The 17724-nt window shown below is 41.4% G+C and overlaps 1 protein-coding gene and 2 long non-coding RNA genes across 3 annotated transcripts; 1 reads left to right on the top strand and 2 right to left on the bottom strand.

The window, feature by feature from the left end:
• Window positions 1–1225: 1225 nt before the first annotated feature.
• LOC116371933 (uncharacterized) lies at window positions 1226–3098 on the top strand. The gene is made up of 3 exons (XR_004209078.1): window positions 1226–1445; window positions 1573–1651; window positions 2961–3098. It is a non-coding gene; the product is annotated as an uncharacterized LOC116371933 (long non-coding RNA).
• Window positions 3099–9975: 6877 nt separating this feature from the next.
• LOC116371930 (uncharacterized) lies at window positions 9976–11639 on the bottom strand. The gene is made up of 7 exons (XM_031821075.1): window positions 11492–11639; window positions 11330–11379; window positions 11139–11208; window positions 10960–11046; window positions 10769–10867; window positions 10566–10646; window positions 9976–10465 (listed from the first exon to the last, which is right to left on the bottom strand). Exons 1-7 carry the CDS (start codon window positions 11603–11605, stop codon window positions 10283–10285), a joined length of 684 nt encoding a protein of 227 aa, XP_031676935.1. The 5' UTR covers window positions 11606–11639; the 3' UTR covers window positions 9976–10282.
• A 2193-nt stretch (window positions 11640–13832) lies between these two features.
• On the bottom strand, window positions 13833–14606 carry LOC116371926 (uncharacterized). The gene is made up of 4 exons (XR_004209075.1): window positions 14575–14606; window positions 14189–14328; window positions 14015–14086; window positions 13833–13918 (listed from the first exon to the last, which is right to left on the bottom strand). It is a non-coding gene; the product is annotated as an uncharacterized LOC116371926 (long non-coding RNA).
• Window positions 14607–17724: the final 3118 nt, after the last annotated feature.

Here is a 17724-nt window from a genome sequence, read left to right as displayed (position 1 = left end):
TGAGTGGCCTGTTGAAATCTATTGTCCTATCATTAGGAGTTCGGTCATTGATATGAGTGACTCCTCAACTCATTCACAAGGGTCAACAAATTACACAAGGCAAACCATCTCTGCCATAGTTGACACTGTTATGGAGGTCATTCCAAGAGAAGATACGGAACACATAGCCACTGCAGATGATGTCACTTCTTTTACAAGAAGACTTGCGAGACTCAGCCCCAGGGACGGTCTTCAGAACTTCTCACATGAGCTCACTGACAAAGTTTATGAGCTCATAAAAAGTCACAACACCCCCCAGGCTCTTTTTGTGCCAGCTGGCAAGAGCGTGTCTGACTCTATTCTTTTGAAACTGAAGACAGGATTGAATGCTTCTGAAGAATCCAGGGAGTTTCCATCTGACCTTGTATACTCCTTTGCTACGGAGTCAATAAAACGTCTGCTACAGCAGATTGTCTTCTGGCTTCCTCCACCATCACAAGGATCCGATTTCTGCCAAACTATCATCTCTGATGATTCTCTGCAGGAAACAAGTTGGCTTATGCCGAGCTCTTCTGCCATCTCCGTTAGTTCCTCACAGGTTTACTTTGACACAAAGAGCCTTTTCACCAATATAATGGTCGATCAGGTCATTGGATACCTGTTCTGTGGCCTCCAATTCATCAGAAGAATTATCAGAGTTGATGAACATAATCAATGGGTTGTCCCCAACTGATGCTGGAACACTTGACTCTGACAGACCGGCTCTCATGACCACTTGCCGTCAGTCTAGTTCCAAATCATTGCCTAGACCCTCTCTGTCTGGCAGCAGCACACACAACGGTGGAACTGTGGATATTCAAGTTTTAGGAGAGGTGGAATCTAAGATGGACAACAAAGATCTGGAGATGTCTAGTGTCTCTGTGCATCCATCAACTCCATCAGCCATGGACTCTGATACACATGCATCATTTGACTCCACTAGCAATGACGACACCTCTTTGGTACTTTTACTGATTGTTAGATTGCTGTCAATGATCACCCCTTTCACATTACTGGAATCCTCTGACATTGGTGAAACATCAAGAGTTCTCACAAAGAGGATTCTGTCTGAGTTCTGTGGCACCTCAGGCCTTGAACCAACTCAAGCCTACCCCCAGAATCTGAAAATCGAAAAGATTTTCAAGGCTGTCTACAAGGGGCTTCTTCAAGAATTTGGGTCAGAGAAGATGCTCCAGGTTGCAATGAAGTCAACGGATTATGCATTTGATGATGCCCTGGTCAAATCATTAACTAGGGAACTACTAGCTAAATGCAATGAGGCTAGCTCTTCACCTCCCTCCATGACACAGTTGTCATCACACAATGTACTTGGCCGTGACGAGGTAGGTAATTCTGGGCTTCCAACAACTTGTAGAAAGGAAAAGAAGAGAGGAAGATTCAGCGCTCTCTGTGGACTCAACCCAAAGGTACATATGTCATCAAAATACACATTTTTAAGATTATTTTTTATTCATTACGTACAGTATGATGGTAAACACTGATACACTTTGTGTGCAATTTCTCCTACTGTATAAATGACTGTTTGTTACCCAGTGTACAAAGAAGGTCAACAAGAAGAACCACTGCACTCCAACACCTTCCCAGAACCAGACCCCTGCCGTCAGTGAAACAGGTAAGTCAATACACTCAAATGTGTACTGAACAAAAATATAAACGCAACATGCAACAATTTCAAAGATTTTATTGAGTTACAGTTCATATATGGAAATCAGTCAATTGAAATACGTTCATTAGGCCCTTATCTATGGATTTCACATGACTGGGAATACAGATATGCATCTGTTCGTCACAGATACCTTAAAAAAAGGTAGGGGCGTGGATCAGAAAACCAGTCAGTATCTGGTGTGACCACCATTTTCCTCATGCAGCGTGACACTTCTCCTTCGCATAGAGTTGATCAGGCTGTTGATTGTGGCCTATGGAATGCTGTCCCACTCCTCTTCAATAGCTGTGCGAAGTTGTAGAATATTAGTGGGAACTGGAACACGCTGTTGTACACGTCAATCCAGAGCATCACAAACATGCTAAATGGGTGACATGTCTGGTGAGTATGCAGGCCTTTCGATATGGGGCCATGCATTACCATGCTGAAACATTAGGTGATGGCGGCGGATGAATGGCACGACAATGGGCCTAAGGATCTCGAGACGGTATTTCTGTGCATTCAAATTGCCATTGATAAAATGCAATTGTATTCGTTGTCCGTAGATTATGCCTGCCCACACCATAACCCTACAGCAAACACGACGCCATATACGTGGTCTGTGGTTGTGAGGCCTGTTGGACATACTGCCAAATTTTCTAAAACGACATTGAAGGCGGCTTATGGTAAAGAAATAAACATCCAATTCTCTGGCCACAGCTCTGGTGGACATTCCTGCAGTCAGCATGCCAATTGCACGCTCCCTCAAAACAAGTCAACCAGCGTTTTTCCTTGCTCCTATTCTTCTCAGTCTCTGTCTCTGAGACATCTGTGGCGTAGTGTGGTGTGACAAAACTGCACATTTTAGCGTGGCCTTTTATTGCCTCCAGCACGAGTTGCACCTTTGTAATGATCATGCTTTTTAACCCACAAGAGTCTACGCCCTGTCTGGGCCGAGGGGTTTGTATCGTCCTTACTGCTAATAGCCCATACAAACGCATTGAATAACAGATTCACTACATGGAACTGAAGTGTCTGTCCTAAATCTGAGAGATATAACAAAGTTTACTACTTTTTGGCACTAAACAGTCTAAGCCCTGGGGGGGCCTATGTAACACTTCTGTGTTAAATAGGCGGATTGAGACTGCTAGGCTACCTGCCGCCCGACATTTGGAAATTATGTAGAATATTACAATTTAAATAATAATAATGCAATACTAATTATTCACACTAACTAGGGTCAGTTAAAGAAATGTTATGTTTACATTTTTTCCCCCAGCAATTGTCAATGATCAAGAAACCTGCCGAACAGAGAGTGTATGCTCCACCAAGAAGAAACCAAGGAAGCGTTCGCTCATTTCCAGGATGTTTTCAGCTATAGGCAAAGCCTTGTCCAGTCCTTTTACTTCCTGCTATAAAAAGAAGAGCACCTAATCTATATTTCAAAATAAATATTTGAAATTAACATAATTGCATAAATTCTTCATGTTGAGTGTTTTTCATGATATATTATTGGATGATATAAAGTGTAGTAGTAGTAGTAGTAGTAGTAGAAGTTGTATAGTTGACTATATTACTTTTACTTTTAAGAAACATAAAAAAACAATAAGAATAGTGTGCACTTCTATGTACAGTTGAAGTCTGATGTTTACACACACCTTAACCAAATACATTTAAACTCTGTTTTTCACAATTCCTGACATTTAATCCTCGTAAAAAAATCCCTGTCTTAGGTCAGTTAGAATCATCACTTTATTTTAAGAATGTGAAATGTCACAATAATAGTAGAGAGAATGATTTATTTCAGCTTTTATTTCTTTCATCACATTCCCAGTGGGTCAGACGTTTACATACACTAAATTAGTATTTGGTAGCATTGCCTTTAAATTGTTTAACTTGGGTCAAATGTTTCGGGTGGACTTCCACAATCTTCCCACAATACCTTGACTGAATTTTGGCCCATTCCTCCTGACAGAGCTGGTGTAACTGAGTCAGGTTTGTAGGCCTCCTTGCTCGCACACGCCTTTTCAGTTCTGCCCACAAATGTTCGATAGGATTGAGATCAGGGCTTTGTGATGGCCACTCCAATACCTTGACTTTGTTGTCCTTAAGTCATTTTGCCACAACTTTGGAAGTATACTTGGGGTTATTGTCCATTTGGAATACCCACTTGCGACCAAGCCTTAACTTCCTGACTGATGTCTTGAGATGTTGCTTCAATATATCCACATCATTTTTGTGGATATCACATCAAATAAAACTATAAATAATCTTATCTAAGTCCTTTACAATTTTAGGGGTTAAGTCAAGTGATAACGAGACATAAACCGCCCTGGATAACCCTTCAGCTTTGGATAATAATACCCAGCCGTATAACGAAATATCTCTCATCAACAAGAGGTTCAATTTGTTCTTTGTTTTCTCAATGGAGTTAAAGTTCAATTCACTCCTTTGTTTTTCATCCTTGCATGTAACAATTTCAAGATAAGTAACCTTATCTTTAGATGGGATACCATATACAGTGGGGCAAAAAAGTATTTAGTCAGCCACCAATTGTGCAAGTTCTCCTACTTAAAAAGATGAGAGGCCTGTAAATTTCATCTTAGGTACACTTCAACTATGACAGACAAAATGAATTTAATTTAATGAATTTATTTGCAAATTATGGTGGAAAATAAGTATTTGGTTAATAACAAAAGTTTATGAAGCAGGCTCAAAGGCAACCAAATTACTAGCATGGAGACTCAGGAAACAACAAGCACAGAATACCATTTTCAAAATAAAAGACCCCAAAACAAAAAAGATCACATGCAAATTAGATGAAATACAGAATGCATTTGAATCATATTTCAAAAATCTGTCCAAGCAACCAGAGAAGGCAGATGCACAGACAATAGAGCACTTTTTGAACTCACACGATCTCCCCTAAATTGGGACAGAGCAAAATGATAGACTATCTTCAGAAATATCCACCGAAGAAATTAATAAAGCAATATCTCAGCAAAAAGCCAACAAGTCTCCAGGCACTGATGGCTTCCCTTCAGAATGGTTCAAGACCTTCAGAGAACAATTAGCACCTCTACTTAAGGTCTGTTTTAACTGGACTCTGAGGGAGGGGGGTCTCCCACCCTCATGGAGAGAGGCCATCATATCGGTAATCCCAAAAGAGGGTAAAGAAAAGAAAGAATGCAGTTCATATCGACCTATCGCAATTCTTAACACAGATTATAAACTATATGCATCAATAATAGACAAAAGAATGGAGAACATAATCCCAGAATTGATTGACGGAGATCAAACTGGTTTCATACAAAATAGGCAGACACAGGACAATATAAGGAGAACACTACATGTCATGGACCACATTACTCAGAATAAGACAAGTGCAATATTAATCAGCCTAGATGCAGAAAAAGCATTTGATTCAGTGGGATGGGATTACCTATTCCAAGTTATGGAAAGATTTGGTTTCAACAAAGAAGTGATACAGTGCATCAAAACACTGTATTCATGTCCGACCGCTAGAATAAAGATACATGGACATTTGACACAAACGATAAAATTAGAGCGAGGGGCAAGACAAGGCTGTAATCTATCACCCACGCTCTTCTCCTTGTACCTAGAACCATTAGCACAGGCAATAAGACAGGACCCAACTTTAGAGGGAATAACAATAAGAGGCAGTGAACATAAGATATGCATGTATGCTGATGACGTTCTGTTATTCCTTAAAGACCCAGGCACAAGTGTATCTAGATTGATGGATGTTTTACAACATTTGGAACATATTCAGGGTATGTGCTTAACGTACACAAGACCCAAGCCCTAGTATATAATTATACCCCACAGGAAGATCTGAAGAGTAGGTATAACTTCACCTGGACCTCTTCATCCATTATATATCTGGGAGTAAATTTACCAAAAGATATACCCAAACTTTATTGTATGAATTACGATCACATTAACAAGAAAATATATGATGACCTAGACAGGTGGAATTCACTTCCCTTAGATCTTAGTAGTAGAATTGAAACAATCAAAATGAACATCCTGCCGAGGTTACTGTATTTGTTCCAATCACTGCCCATAGAAATCCCACCTAAACAGTTTAGGGAATGGGATCAACGGAACAGTAAGAGACCAAGAACTAGATATACAACATTACAGTTACCAAAAAACTGTGGGGGTATGGCCTTACCAAACCTAAAAGATTATTATGTGTCAGCCCAATTGAGACCCCTGGTGTGATGGTGCAATTCAGAATACGAATCCAAATGGAAAGACATCGAGACTACGCTGACAGAGATACCCATACAGTCAGTACTGGGAAATAAGGAGATGGTCAAATAAATATACAATAGACAAAATCAGTGGATTAATTTCTCTCTGAAGACATGGTTTAGGGTAGTTAAGCAAAATCATTTAGACAGAGAGATCAAACTGCTGAGTTGGCCCGCATACGACCCCAGCTTCATCCCTGCAACTCAGGACAGCAGGTTTAAACAATGGACGCAGAAAGGCATCATGTCATTCAGTACAATTGTAAGGAATGGGAACCTAGATAACTTCCAGGACCTAAGTAAAAAACATGGCTTGGATAAACAAGATTTTTACAGATACCTACAAGTACGACACTATTTTGTAAGGGAGATAAAAGTGACTGACCCTCGAACACATCCAAAATTAATCCAAGTATTCACTAACGCATACAACTTGGGGAGTAACGAAAAAACTATTTCAAATCTCTACTTGGGTATTCAATCCTCAAAGAAACATTCTACAAACTATTTTAAAAAGAAATGGGAGGAGGAACTTAACATTGAAATAACTGATGAAACATGGTTGAATATATTAGAGACTCAACAAAGCTCCACCAACTCAAGGTCATGGAGAGAATTCTGTTGGAAGAATGTTATACGTTTCTTCATAACACCTAAACTGAAATGAAAACAGACTGGCTCACAACACCCTTGTTGGAGAGAATGCGGTCTATTGAGGGCGGACCACTCTCATATCTTTTGGACTTGCCCCGCAATCGAAACTTACTGGGGAGAAATAAGATCTAACATTGGAAAAATAATGGGATTTGACATAGAACAAACATTCATTTCTTTGTACATGGGTGAAATACCTGATAACTTACACAATAGAGAAAAGTACCTCTTGAAGGTCCAACTGGCAGCCAGTAAAAAGGCTATCACTAGGAAATGGCTACAAAAAGACCCTCCCACAGTGACACAATGGATAGACATTGTAGAAGAAATACACCACACGTATGACCTTTGCCTTAAGAACTCAACAGGAGAGAGGTCAAGAATACTGGGAAAAATGGGTTTCGTACTTGGAAAAGGTCTAATTCAAAGATGTCAATGTAACTAATATGATGGTATGATGATGAAGGTATGAAGTGCACTGTAACTGCCAGATCTATTGTTGTTGTTGTTCTTTTATTTGGCTTTATTTGTACTTTGTGTTCCTACAATAAAAACTAAGTAATTTAAAAACTAAGTATAAAATAAAAGAATACAAAAATAAAAGAAATCCAGGTATTTCCAAAGGGTTCACTTACTATTTCTTCCCACTGTATACTGCATCTTACCCCAGCTGTAGGTCCATTGTGTGTGTCATCGTTTTAAGTCTCAACATCAACCAGCTCTGGTGGCATTGGGGACTTTGGATGCTTGCTCTCAAAGTGCTGTTTGAATGTCTTCAGGTCAGGCATCTGCGTCTGTAAGGGTCAGGTAAGGAAGTGAGGATATTAACAATCATTGGCTGAGACTGAATTTTCGGGTGACAAACAAACAAAGTAATAAGATGCATCAAACTACTACACATCACACAGGCCAGTACAATGGACTGTACTGAGAGAAACCTAAAGGTAGGCATGTGAAATGTTCAGGTTGCTGCATAGACTATGGAGGCTCTAGTCTAGAGTGCCAGGGATTTTTTCAACTCTCTAAATGGTTAAATGACTCTGACGTTCAGGGGTGGTTGGAGAGACTGCTGGTGCTGGTGAGCTTCTGCCCCTATTTTAGGTCATCACACAAATATTCCCCCACCCATGTCCAGGGTTCTCAGTGTTATGTCCCTTTAAATATATGTACTTTTGGTAATACTTTGAGTAGGCAAAGAATACAATATTCTTAAATTGACATGTTGAATTTCTTTGCCATAGTAAATTGTATATTGCGCAAATTTCCCTAATGCGGACAGTTTGTGTTACTACCTTACACAAGCTTGCATTTTCACCCTATAAAACTTAGTGGAATTACACAAAATGTTAACCTCAGATCACGATGACAAGATTGATTGTTTTAAACAGATCTGTCAGTTCCTCTCCTTGTTCGGGCTGCGTTCGGCGGTCGACGTCCCGGTCTTCTAGCCATTGCCGATCCACCTTTCATTTTCCATGTGTTTTGTCTTGTTTTTCCACACACCTGGTTTACATTCCCTCATTACTTGACGTGTATATAACCCTCTGTTCCCCCATGTCTGTGTGTGGAATTGTTTGTTGTAAAGTGTATGTGCACTTCAGACTGGTTTGCGACGGGTTATTTCAACCCATATTCTGTTGTTCTGGGTGCCTTTGGTTTTTTCCTCATTAAACTGCTCCGGTTAATACCCAGTTCTGCTATCCTGCGCCTGACCTCCCTGCAGCCCGTTACGCAACTCTTTCAAGATCAATATATTGTGTTTTGTACCATTGATTTTTCCAAGCGCTGGGATGCGCAGAACTTAGAACGGAGTTAATGAAATGCCCAGGAAATGGCACAGAAAATTTGGGGCGGTCTCTCCATAAAAGTCAATGGCCACACACCAATACATGGATTTGACAGTCAAATCACTACTTAAATAGCAGTCAACTGTTGTTATTCTGTCGAGGGTGGTGATTCGTTTAGGTTAATTAACAAAAAAAGTGGTCTGGTCCCTTTTCCATGATGAAAGCCTCCCGAAATCAACATCCAACATTCCAAAATATAGATATAAGACTTCAACAACTCATCTAAACAACTTCTTCAGGGCCAGCCAGGCCCCCTGTCGCCCCCCACGCGCCCTGAAACCCAACCCCCAATAAGAAGAAGCCCAAATACGACCTGCCCTTGCCCAGTATACATACAAGGTCAGGGGACAACACTGGTTTTTCGTCTTGTAGTTAAACTTGTTTTATACAGTTTAAAGGGATAGTTCATCCCAATTACAAAATTGCTTAAGTTGCATTTACATTTAATTTCAAATCCAATTCATCCAAAGTGTACATTAGTCTTTCCTGGTTCATAACATATTTTTTGGTCCCTTTCAGATCACAGCCATATCATCAGTGGGCGTCAGGCTTGTAGGAGACATGAATTATCTGTGAGATTCAGTGAACAAGGCTAGAAGGTGAGATTCCATCTCTCTTAACTGCTCATTGTACTGAATAGATAATCATGAGCTAACATTGTACCACCTTATTTTCTGTAACAGACAGTTAGTATTCTAGGGAAGCAAGGCATTTGTGTAGAATGTGCATTGTAGAGTATGTTCTTTGCATTCTTTATCATGTATTTCTCATAGAAAGAGCCTGTTCTAGTCATTCATCTAATCTTGTCATTCGATTTCTATGGTATTTCTCTCCATTAGGACTGGGTATTGGCTCCTACGGGTTACTCTGCCTTCTACTGTGATGGAGAATGCCTCTACCCTCTGTGTTCCTGCATAAACTCCACCACCCACACTATGATCCAACTAGTGGTCAGTATGCACTACTACACCCTCTCTCACATGAACGCTAACATTACGGTTTCAGTGGGAAAGACGGGAAATGGTTCAGACATTAATGGCAAATATAAAAAACTAAGATACCGAAGTTACCGGAGTCTACAATGGCAGACTTTTAATGTAGGGATAGTGAGAAGTAACATTCAAGACTGAAGCAATCCCCTCTAGTGGTATACTTTATACTGTACCAGGTTACTACACACACTGATAATACAAAACAGTGAGGACACCTGCTCTTTCCATGACATAGACTGACCAAGTTAAAGCTATGACCCCTTATTGATGTCACTTGTTGAATCTACTTCAATCAGTGTAGATGAAGGGGAGTTAAAGAAATATTTTAAAACCTTGAGAGAATTGAGACATGGATTGTGTGTGTGTCATTCAGACGTTGTTTTTTATTTCCATATGCAGATAATAAAGCATCATTGTTCATGTAATATTCTAATATATGCATTATACCTCCAGGAAGAGGAAATGGTCATAAATCAAATAGATGAAAAGACAGAAACAAAAATGGAGAAAGGAGTACAAAGCACTTCAAGTCCTCAATTCCTTCAAAAGAGAGAGAGAAGGAGAAAGGAGTATGGTCCCTGCAGTAGGACTACATGCTGGCCATGAGGTTCTCCAAGTGGTACTCCAGGAGGCTGGAGAGCTCAGTGACCAGAGACTCTGGGTTAAAGTACCAGGCCAGCTGCTGGCCAAACATGTCATCTAGCAGAGCCATCAGTCCGCCCTGAAGAGAACACCACACAACACATAGAAAATGGCTCTGAGTTACTAGCTTATCAAGAGGAGAGAGACCATTAGAAATACTCCCCCTAAAATGGCATTGGAACCTGGTTAACCATGAATATGGAAGTAAACAGGAAGTACACTAAGAATATGGAAGTAAACAGGAAGTAACCTCTTGACTCTTACATTGAGCAGCAGCAGGTATCTATCAGCCTCTGACTCCATGTTGGCAGCAGTGGGCAGGAAGGAGTACAGGAGAGCGTACAGACGCTCCACGAACCCACCAGGGTGCTAAAGGAAACAAAGGAGGAGAAAAGAGGAGAGAAGAGGAATTTAAGTGAAACTGCTAATAGAGAGAGATCAAAACATGTACCAGTGAGATGCTACTTACCACCATCAGGGACTTCTGAGCTGTCATCAACCCAAACAGCACCAGCTCAAAGAGGACATCTATCATGTTCACATGATGGATCTAGGACAAGAAAACACATTTGGAGAAAATAGGAATGATTTCATATAGATCAGCTACTGTGATGTATAAAAGACATGCATGTGGAAGAACTCAGTGAGACTTGAAAGAGTTAATGAACTCACCTTTGCCTCAGCCAGCTCCCTCTCAATGTCATTCCGCTTGGAGGGGTCACTCAGGTAGTCCACAAAGTTGTTATAGGTACGGATGAATTTGGCCTCGTCCTATGACAAAGAAAAGAGCATCTTAGTGAACAGAACACATTCCCCTCAGGGATGCTCTCTTTCCCTTGAAAGAGAATGAGTTAGTGAGTTACCATGTGGTTGGCCTGAACAAGGCCGCCCAGGAGGACCTTTCCCGCCACAAACAGATGGTTCCTGCTCAGGGTGGAACCAAGCAGGGTCTAGGGAAGAGGGAAGAGTTAGGGTGAGACCTCTTCCTCTTGGAGACAGAACAAGAAGTCACAGAGACTAAAAGAACAGTGGGTCCACTCACAGTGAAGGCCTGGCGCAAGGAGACGAGCCTCAGGGCGATGTCCTCCACTCTCTTGGTGGTAAGGTAGAGGCTGTGAAAGGGAGGGAATGGAGCATGTCAACCATTAGAGTCAATGGGGGATAACAGCATTATGACCACTATCCTTCAGCATCTGACAAGCCCAGACTACACAGACATTTAGAGGAACTCACTTTAGCAGAGGAACCTCCCTCTCCTCAGGCAGCAGGTCCTCCTCCCAGCCCTATTACAACAAAACAAGCATTCAAAATCAGTGACCAATGACATAACAAACAATCGGTCAATGGAAGGATCTTAATGCTCCTAGTCAATAGTATGTGTGTGTAAGGTCTGACCTCATAGCAGTTGTGGCCCTCAGGCTCTGGGTCAGTGAACTGCTGAGTGGTGGGAGTAGAGAAGGAGGCAGCCTCCGACCACGCTGAAGAGGAGAGAAGCCCGTCCAGCCCCATTTGGAGAGTGGCGTACACCACTGAGACATCAGTCCTGCTGCTCAAAACACACACAACACACCTGTTTACCACACACACACGTTATTAGATAACACACCAAATCTAATGCAAAAATGCCCAGTAATGTCTAGTCTATATACAGTGCCTTGCGAAAGTATTCGGCCCCCTTGAACTTTGCGACCTTTTGCCACATTTCAGGCTTCAAACATAAAGACATAAAACTATGTTTTTGTGAAGAATCAACAACAAGTGGGACACAATCATGAAGTGGAACGACATTTATTGGATATTTCAAACTTTTTTAACAAATCAAAAACTGAAAAATTGGGCGTGCAAAATTATTCAGCCCCCTTAAGTTAATACTTTGTAGCGCCACCTTTTGCTGCGAATCACAGCTGTAAGTCGCTTGGGGTATGTCTCTATCAGTTTTGCACATCGAGAGACTGACATTTTTTCCCATTCCTCCTTGCAAAACAGCTTGAGCTCAGTGAGGTTGGATGGAGAGCATTTGTGAACAGCAGTTTTCAGTTCTTTCCACAGATTCTCGATTGGATTCAGGTCTGGACTTTGACTTGGCCATTCTAACACCTGGATATGTTTATTTTTGAACCATTCCATTGTAGATTTTGCTTTATGTTTTGGATCATTGTCTTGTTGGAAGACAAATCTCCGTCCCAGTCTCAGGTCTTTTGCAGACTCCATCAGGTTTTCTTCCAGAATGGTCCTGTATTTGGCTCCATCCATCTTCCCATCAATTTTAACCATCTTCCCTGTCCCTGCTGAAGAAAAGCAGGCCCAAACCATGATGCTGCCACCACCATGTTTGACAGTGGGGATGGTGTGTTCAGGGTGATGAGCTGTGTTGCTTTTACGCCAAACATAACGTTTTGCATTGTTGCCAAAAAGTTCAATTTTGGTTTCATCTGACCAGAGCACCTTCTTCCACATGTTTGGTGTGTCTCCCAGGTGGCTTGTGGCAAACTCTAAACAACACTTTTCATGGATATCTTTAAGAAATGGCTTTCTTCTTGCCACTCTTCCATAAAGGCCAGATTTGTGCAATATACGACTGATTGTTGTCCTATGGACAGAGTCTCCCACCTCAGCTGTAGATCTCTGCAGTTCATCCAGAGTGATCATGGGCCTCTTGGCTGCATCTCTGATCAGTCTTCTCCTTGTATGAGCTGAAAGTTTAGAGGGACGGCCAGGTCTTGGTAGATTTGCAGTGGTCTGATACTCCTTCCATTTCAATATTATCGCTTGCACAGTGCTCCTTGGGATGTTTAAAGCTTGGGAAATCTTTTTTATCCAAATCCGGCTTTAAACTTCTTCACAACAGTACTCGGACCTGCCTAGTGTGTTCCTTGTTCTTCATGATGCTCTCTGCGCTTTTAACGGACCTCTGAGACTATCACAGTGCAGGTGCATTTATACGGAGACTTGATTACACACAGGTGGATTGTATTTATCATCATTAGTCATTTAGGTCAACATTGGATCATTCAGAGATCCTCACTGAACTTCTGGAGAGAGTTTGCTGCACTGAAAGTAAAGGGGCTGAATAATTTTGCACGCCCAATTTTTCAGTTTTTGATTTGTTAAAAAGTTTGAAATATCCAATAAATGTCGTTCCACTTCATGATTGTGTCCCCACTTGTTGTTGATTCTTCACAAAAAAATACAGTTTTATATCTTTATGTTTGAAGCTTGAAATGTGGCAAAAGGTCGCAAAGTTCAATGGGGCCGAATACTTTCGCAAGGCACTGTACATAGGAAATCGTTTATTTACCTGGTTGCAGCCAAGCGTCACGTCCACAGACGTCTCGTGGCGGAGGTGAGACGCATAGTGGGTCACCCTGCCAGCCACACGCTGACACAGAGAGAATACATGTTAAGGCCAAATGGAATAAGTGAAGAAAAGCCTAATCTACTACTGTTTCAGTAGTATTTACGTCTTACCTGGATCCAAGTGATGGACTGCACTTTGGTGGCACAGTAGGGGATGCCCTCTGGACTAAGCCTGGCTGTCTCCTTGGAGATGGCCCACACCAGTTGAGTCTCCTGGCCTCTCACCCTACTCACGTGGTTCATCCTCACCACCACCTGCTGTTGAGATAAACAACAAGACAACATCAATAAAACCACTTCAGCAATTGCTGTGACACATTTCCACCAAGATCAAATGACTGACAATATAGATTATGATTAGGTTGTTACAAAGACACATACCTGGGATCCCCCACACATGTAGGTGATGATGGGGCTGATGAACTGGAAAGTTCTCCAAGCTTTAACCACCGGACCGGCATTGTTCTGCACATTACAATACATTCATGTTGGAAACAGTAAACATTGTAACCGTGATGTGACTGTGTGTGTGTGTGTGTGGGGGGGGGGGGGGTCTCTTACCCTGATCACAACAGGCCCACAGTACAGGGGGCTGAACCTAATCAGAATCAACTGCCAATTGCCAGTGGCCTCCTAAAGCAGAAAGCAGACAAGAGATTTGTTGTCAAAGAGATACAACTTGAATATCTGGGATATTTTTCAAACATAAAACCCCAAACTTTCAGAAAATTGTACCTCAAGGATAGTCTGCACATCTGGCACATCCTCAAGGATGATAGCAGCATTCTGGACATCAAGGAGGACTGGCAGCTGTGGAACATCTAGCACATCATCCAATGGCACATCCAACTGGACCTCATCCAGGACAGTTGTTTCTAAAATGAGGAACATTGGAATATAAAATAAACTATTGTTAGGACATAAAACGTTGCAAAATTGCTAATACTAATACTAAGTCGATTGCTTAGCAACAGTTACTAAAGTTAATGTTAGCTAGCAAGCTACACCATCTCGAGCACTAGCATTTTGCCAAGTCTCAATGATAGAAATACACAACATTCGCAAATTATAATGGCATTGTTAAATGTAGTCAAAGAAGAGTTGTTAAACGTCCCACATACCCTCTTCGAAGTCGCTGTCGCTGTCCACCTGTGACGATCACGAACCCTGCAAACAGAAAAAGACAAGAAAAACAAGACACAAATGAATTTGAACAACCTGTCGACGCAGTAGGGCGCCGACGTCCACGCACTCTCTCCGCCAGTCTTGAAAAGCACCCAGGCATTTTCCAGTCGATTGTTCTCAGGTCTCAAAAATCAAACAAGTTTGTTGTCAGCAGCAAAGTTGTTGTTTTCGCCAGAAAACGTTCCCTAGAACGTCGGTTAGATGTCTCTTGGCAACACACGTTCTGAAAATGATGTTTACAAAATGACAACTGTGTTGCCATAGAAATTAGTTTGGAATTCTGATTCCCTTTAGAATCCCTTAAAAATGCTTGTCATCATTACAACAATTACTCAAAACAATGACTGAATTGGGCTGCCTGTCTCAACGAAGCCATAGAAACCCTGGACATGCTCCAACTGAAATGTTCCCTCCTGTCAGCACTGATGTTGAATGGCATTAAATACACTTTTTTTGTTCTCTCCCATCCCTGTAGGTTTGTTGAACATGAGATGGAATGAAACTCCAGCCACACTGGTAGCACTAAAGACGTGGGAGTATAACTTTTCCAGGTGAGTTGAACCTGCCTGGGGTGCAGTGGGATTATTCCTGGGAGGTCTACTGATGAAGAGGTATAAGCTTGGCGTTGTGTCTGGAGCCCAGCTGTCTTTCGTCACCTCCTTCATGGCCTACCTCCTCCTCCCTCTTGCAGTCTGGCACTAAGTGTGACAACGTTCAGGTGGCTGGTCTGACCGTGTCCTACAACGGGTAATATGACATCTGATTGGTTGGTTGGTGGGTTGATAAAAACAAAAGTTTTGATCAGTGGAATATGAGGGAGAGCTAGACCAAAATACACATGGGCTTGTGCCGGGGGCTCCCTCTTGTGGGAATATACAGTATGGTTGTTACTGAGCCCGGATTCCTGGCTGTTTTGTCACTGTGCCTGTGTCAATGATAGTTCAGCAACAATTATTTAAACATCATTATTACCAGCCATTTTCTCTGTCCCCCAGGTCCCCTGGTGTACGAATGGCAGCCTGTTGTGTAACAGAGACTGCTACTGCTTGGCTGGGGAGTGGACCCTGTGTGTTCAGACAACGGGCATCACCTACACCTCCCACTGCCTCGCAGGCTGCGCCAGCTTTACAGGTTACGGCAAGAACACAGTACCCAATACTATTAATGTACTGAAGTGTACAATGCTGGCCCATGTTGACTCCAATGCTTTCCCACAGTTGTGTCAAGTTGGCCTGTATGTCTTTTGAGTGGTGGACCATTCTTGATACACACGGAAACTGTTGAGCGTAAAAAAACCAGCAGCGTTGCAGGTTCTTGACATAAACAGGCACCTACTACCATGCCCCGTTGAAAGGCATGTAAATATTTTGTCTTGCCCATTCACCCTCTGAATGGCACACATAATAATCCATGTCTTAATTGTCTCAAGCCTTACAATACTTTTTTAAAGTATATTGTATGTTCATTCATATCATGTTCTTCAGAAGGGCCTCTCGCAACCATTTCACAACTACTCATGCCTCCAATTTGCAAGTGATCTTAAGAACTCTTATGACCACCTTCTCTAAATTGTCTTGAAATACAACTCTCTTTCTGTTGTTTATGTTTTTGTGGGATGACTCTTACCTGTTTATTGTAATATGTCTCCTCCCAGCAGGCCTGCAGAGTCTGAAAATAAAGGCTGCTTCTACAGAATTCCTTGGAAGATAATGAAAATAATTATGCTATGTTATGCACATTATGCACAGGCATTACACGTATGCTAAATTAATTTATCCTAAGATTACCTTTGTGGGACCATAAATTAACTCCGGAATGCACCAAACCCTATCCATGGTAGATGGGGAAGTAATGCGGCGCTATAGATATACGGGATGCTCTAGAGATAACAGGAATGACTTAAAGTCGCGAATGATCAATGATGGTGGAGTCGTCCAATATGCTGCAATTAGAACAGACCAACTAATCCAAACCTGGTTTACAAGTTAAATACATAGATTTGTGTAGGCATATATAAACAATCGACCACATCCATTTAAAGCAATGATTGTCAATTGAAAATGTGGTTGTTGTGTTATCCTGTTGTGTTATCCTGTTGTGTGCCTTGAGTGTCAGTCCCCTTAATCACATATTCAATATTTCCGAGCTCTGAATTGACACAATGAACACTTTTGCAATGATATTCAGTTAAAATAAGAGTATGAATGACAATAAACGTATGACTTGGATTGTATGCATAATAGTGTAGTAAACAATATCACTCAGCGAATGAACTTTTGAGGTTTGGAAAGTATCCGTTATAAGTCTCCATGACACGTATCACTTCGTTGTCTGTTGGTAATAGTAAAAATGCACGACAGTCCGCATTGTAATGGTCTAACAGGTGTTTTTCATTTTGTTCTCACATTAACAGACATTTGAGAACGGAATTGCTTACAGTTGTACCTATGATGCACCAGACACACAAAAGCTGTACAGTGTAGTTTGAATAATTAGTTTCAATTATTGCAGATGCATTCCCTATCATTTACAAATCTAAAGATGTAACATTTGAAATGAATGTGGCCAGAACAGTTTAGCAGTTTAGTGGGAGTCTTCTCCTTCAGTCTTTTTGCCTCCTTGGCCTCGCTTCTCATTACATGGGATTTCCCCAGTGCCAACTTCACATGAGATGGCCGCTGTCTACTGTCATGTGGTGCTGAATGACAGATATCGCTATGCCAATATTGCTGCTGTCCATGGTCCTGAAATTTACAATATTGCCTATTTGCATATGTACGACCGTCCAAACTTGACCCCACACACATTAATGCTAATCTCTCACACACTTTTGAACATTGCACAACCTGCAACAAGATACTGAAACAGCATTTTATTCCAAGTATGTTTGTGTTTGAATAAAGACCGAAGAATGAAATCAATGTGTGGATGTTGATTGGACGTGTGGATGTGCTTTGCAGAAGCCATTTTTTTTTAAATTCCCTGTAGCGTGTAATTACTGGAGCATGATCAGATGCTTTGTTTAAACCAGAATGAAGATTTGGTTGAGAAAACAATGCCGATTATAGCATGATAGCTTTTTAAAC

Source organism: Oncorhynchus kisutch, unplaced genomic scaffold (assembly GCF_002021735.2).
Source record: "Oncorhynchus kisutch isolate 150728-3 unplaced genomic scaffold, Okis_V2 scaffold3827, whole genome shotgun sequence".
Lineage (NCBI taxonomy): Eukaryota > Metazoa > Chordata > Actinopteri > Salmoniformes > Salmonidae > Oncorhynchus > Oncorhynchus kisutch.
The sequence above is the reverse complement of the archived record's forward strand: the minus strand, read 5'-3'. Positions and strand labels throughout refer to the sequence as shown.

Bases quoted from the DNA above. Each gene is read 5' to 3' on its own strand.
- LOC116371930 (XM_031821075.1), bottom strand. From the start codon at position 11,605: ATGGGGCTGGACGGGCTTCTCTCCTCTTCAGCGTGGTCGGAGGCTGCC. The intron at 11,380-11,491 runs GTCAGACCTTAC...TTGTTGTAATAG, and splicing joins AGGGCCACAACTGCTATGAG to GGCTGGGAGGAGGACCTGCT. The intron at 11,209-11,329 runs GTGAGTTCCTCT...TCCCTTTCACAG, and splicing joins AGGGAGGTTCCTCTGCTAAA to CCTCTACCTTACCACCAAGA.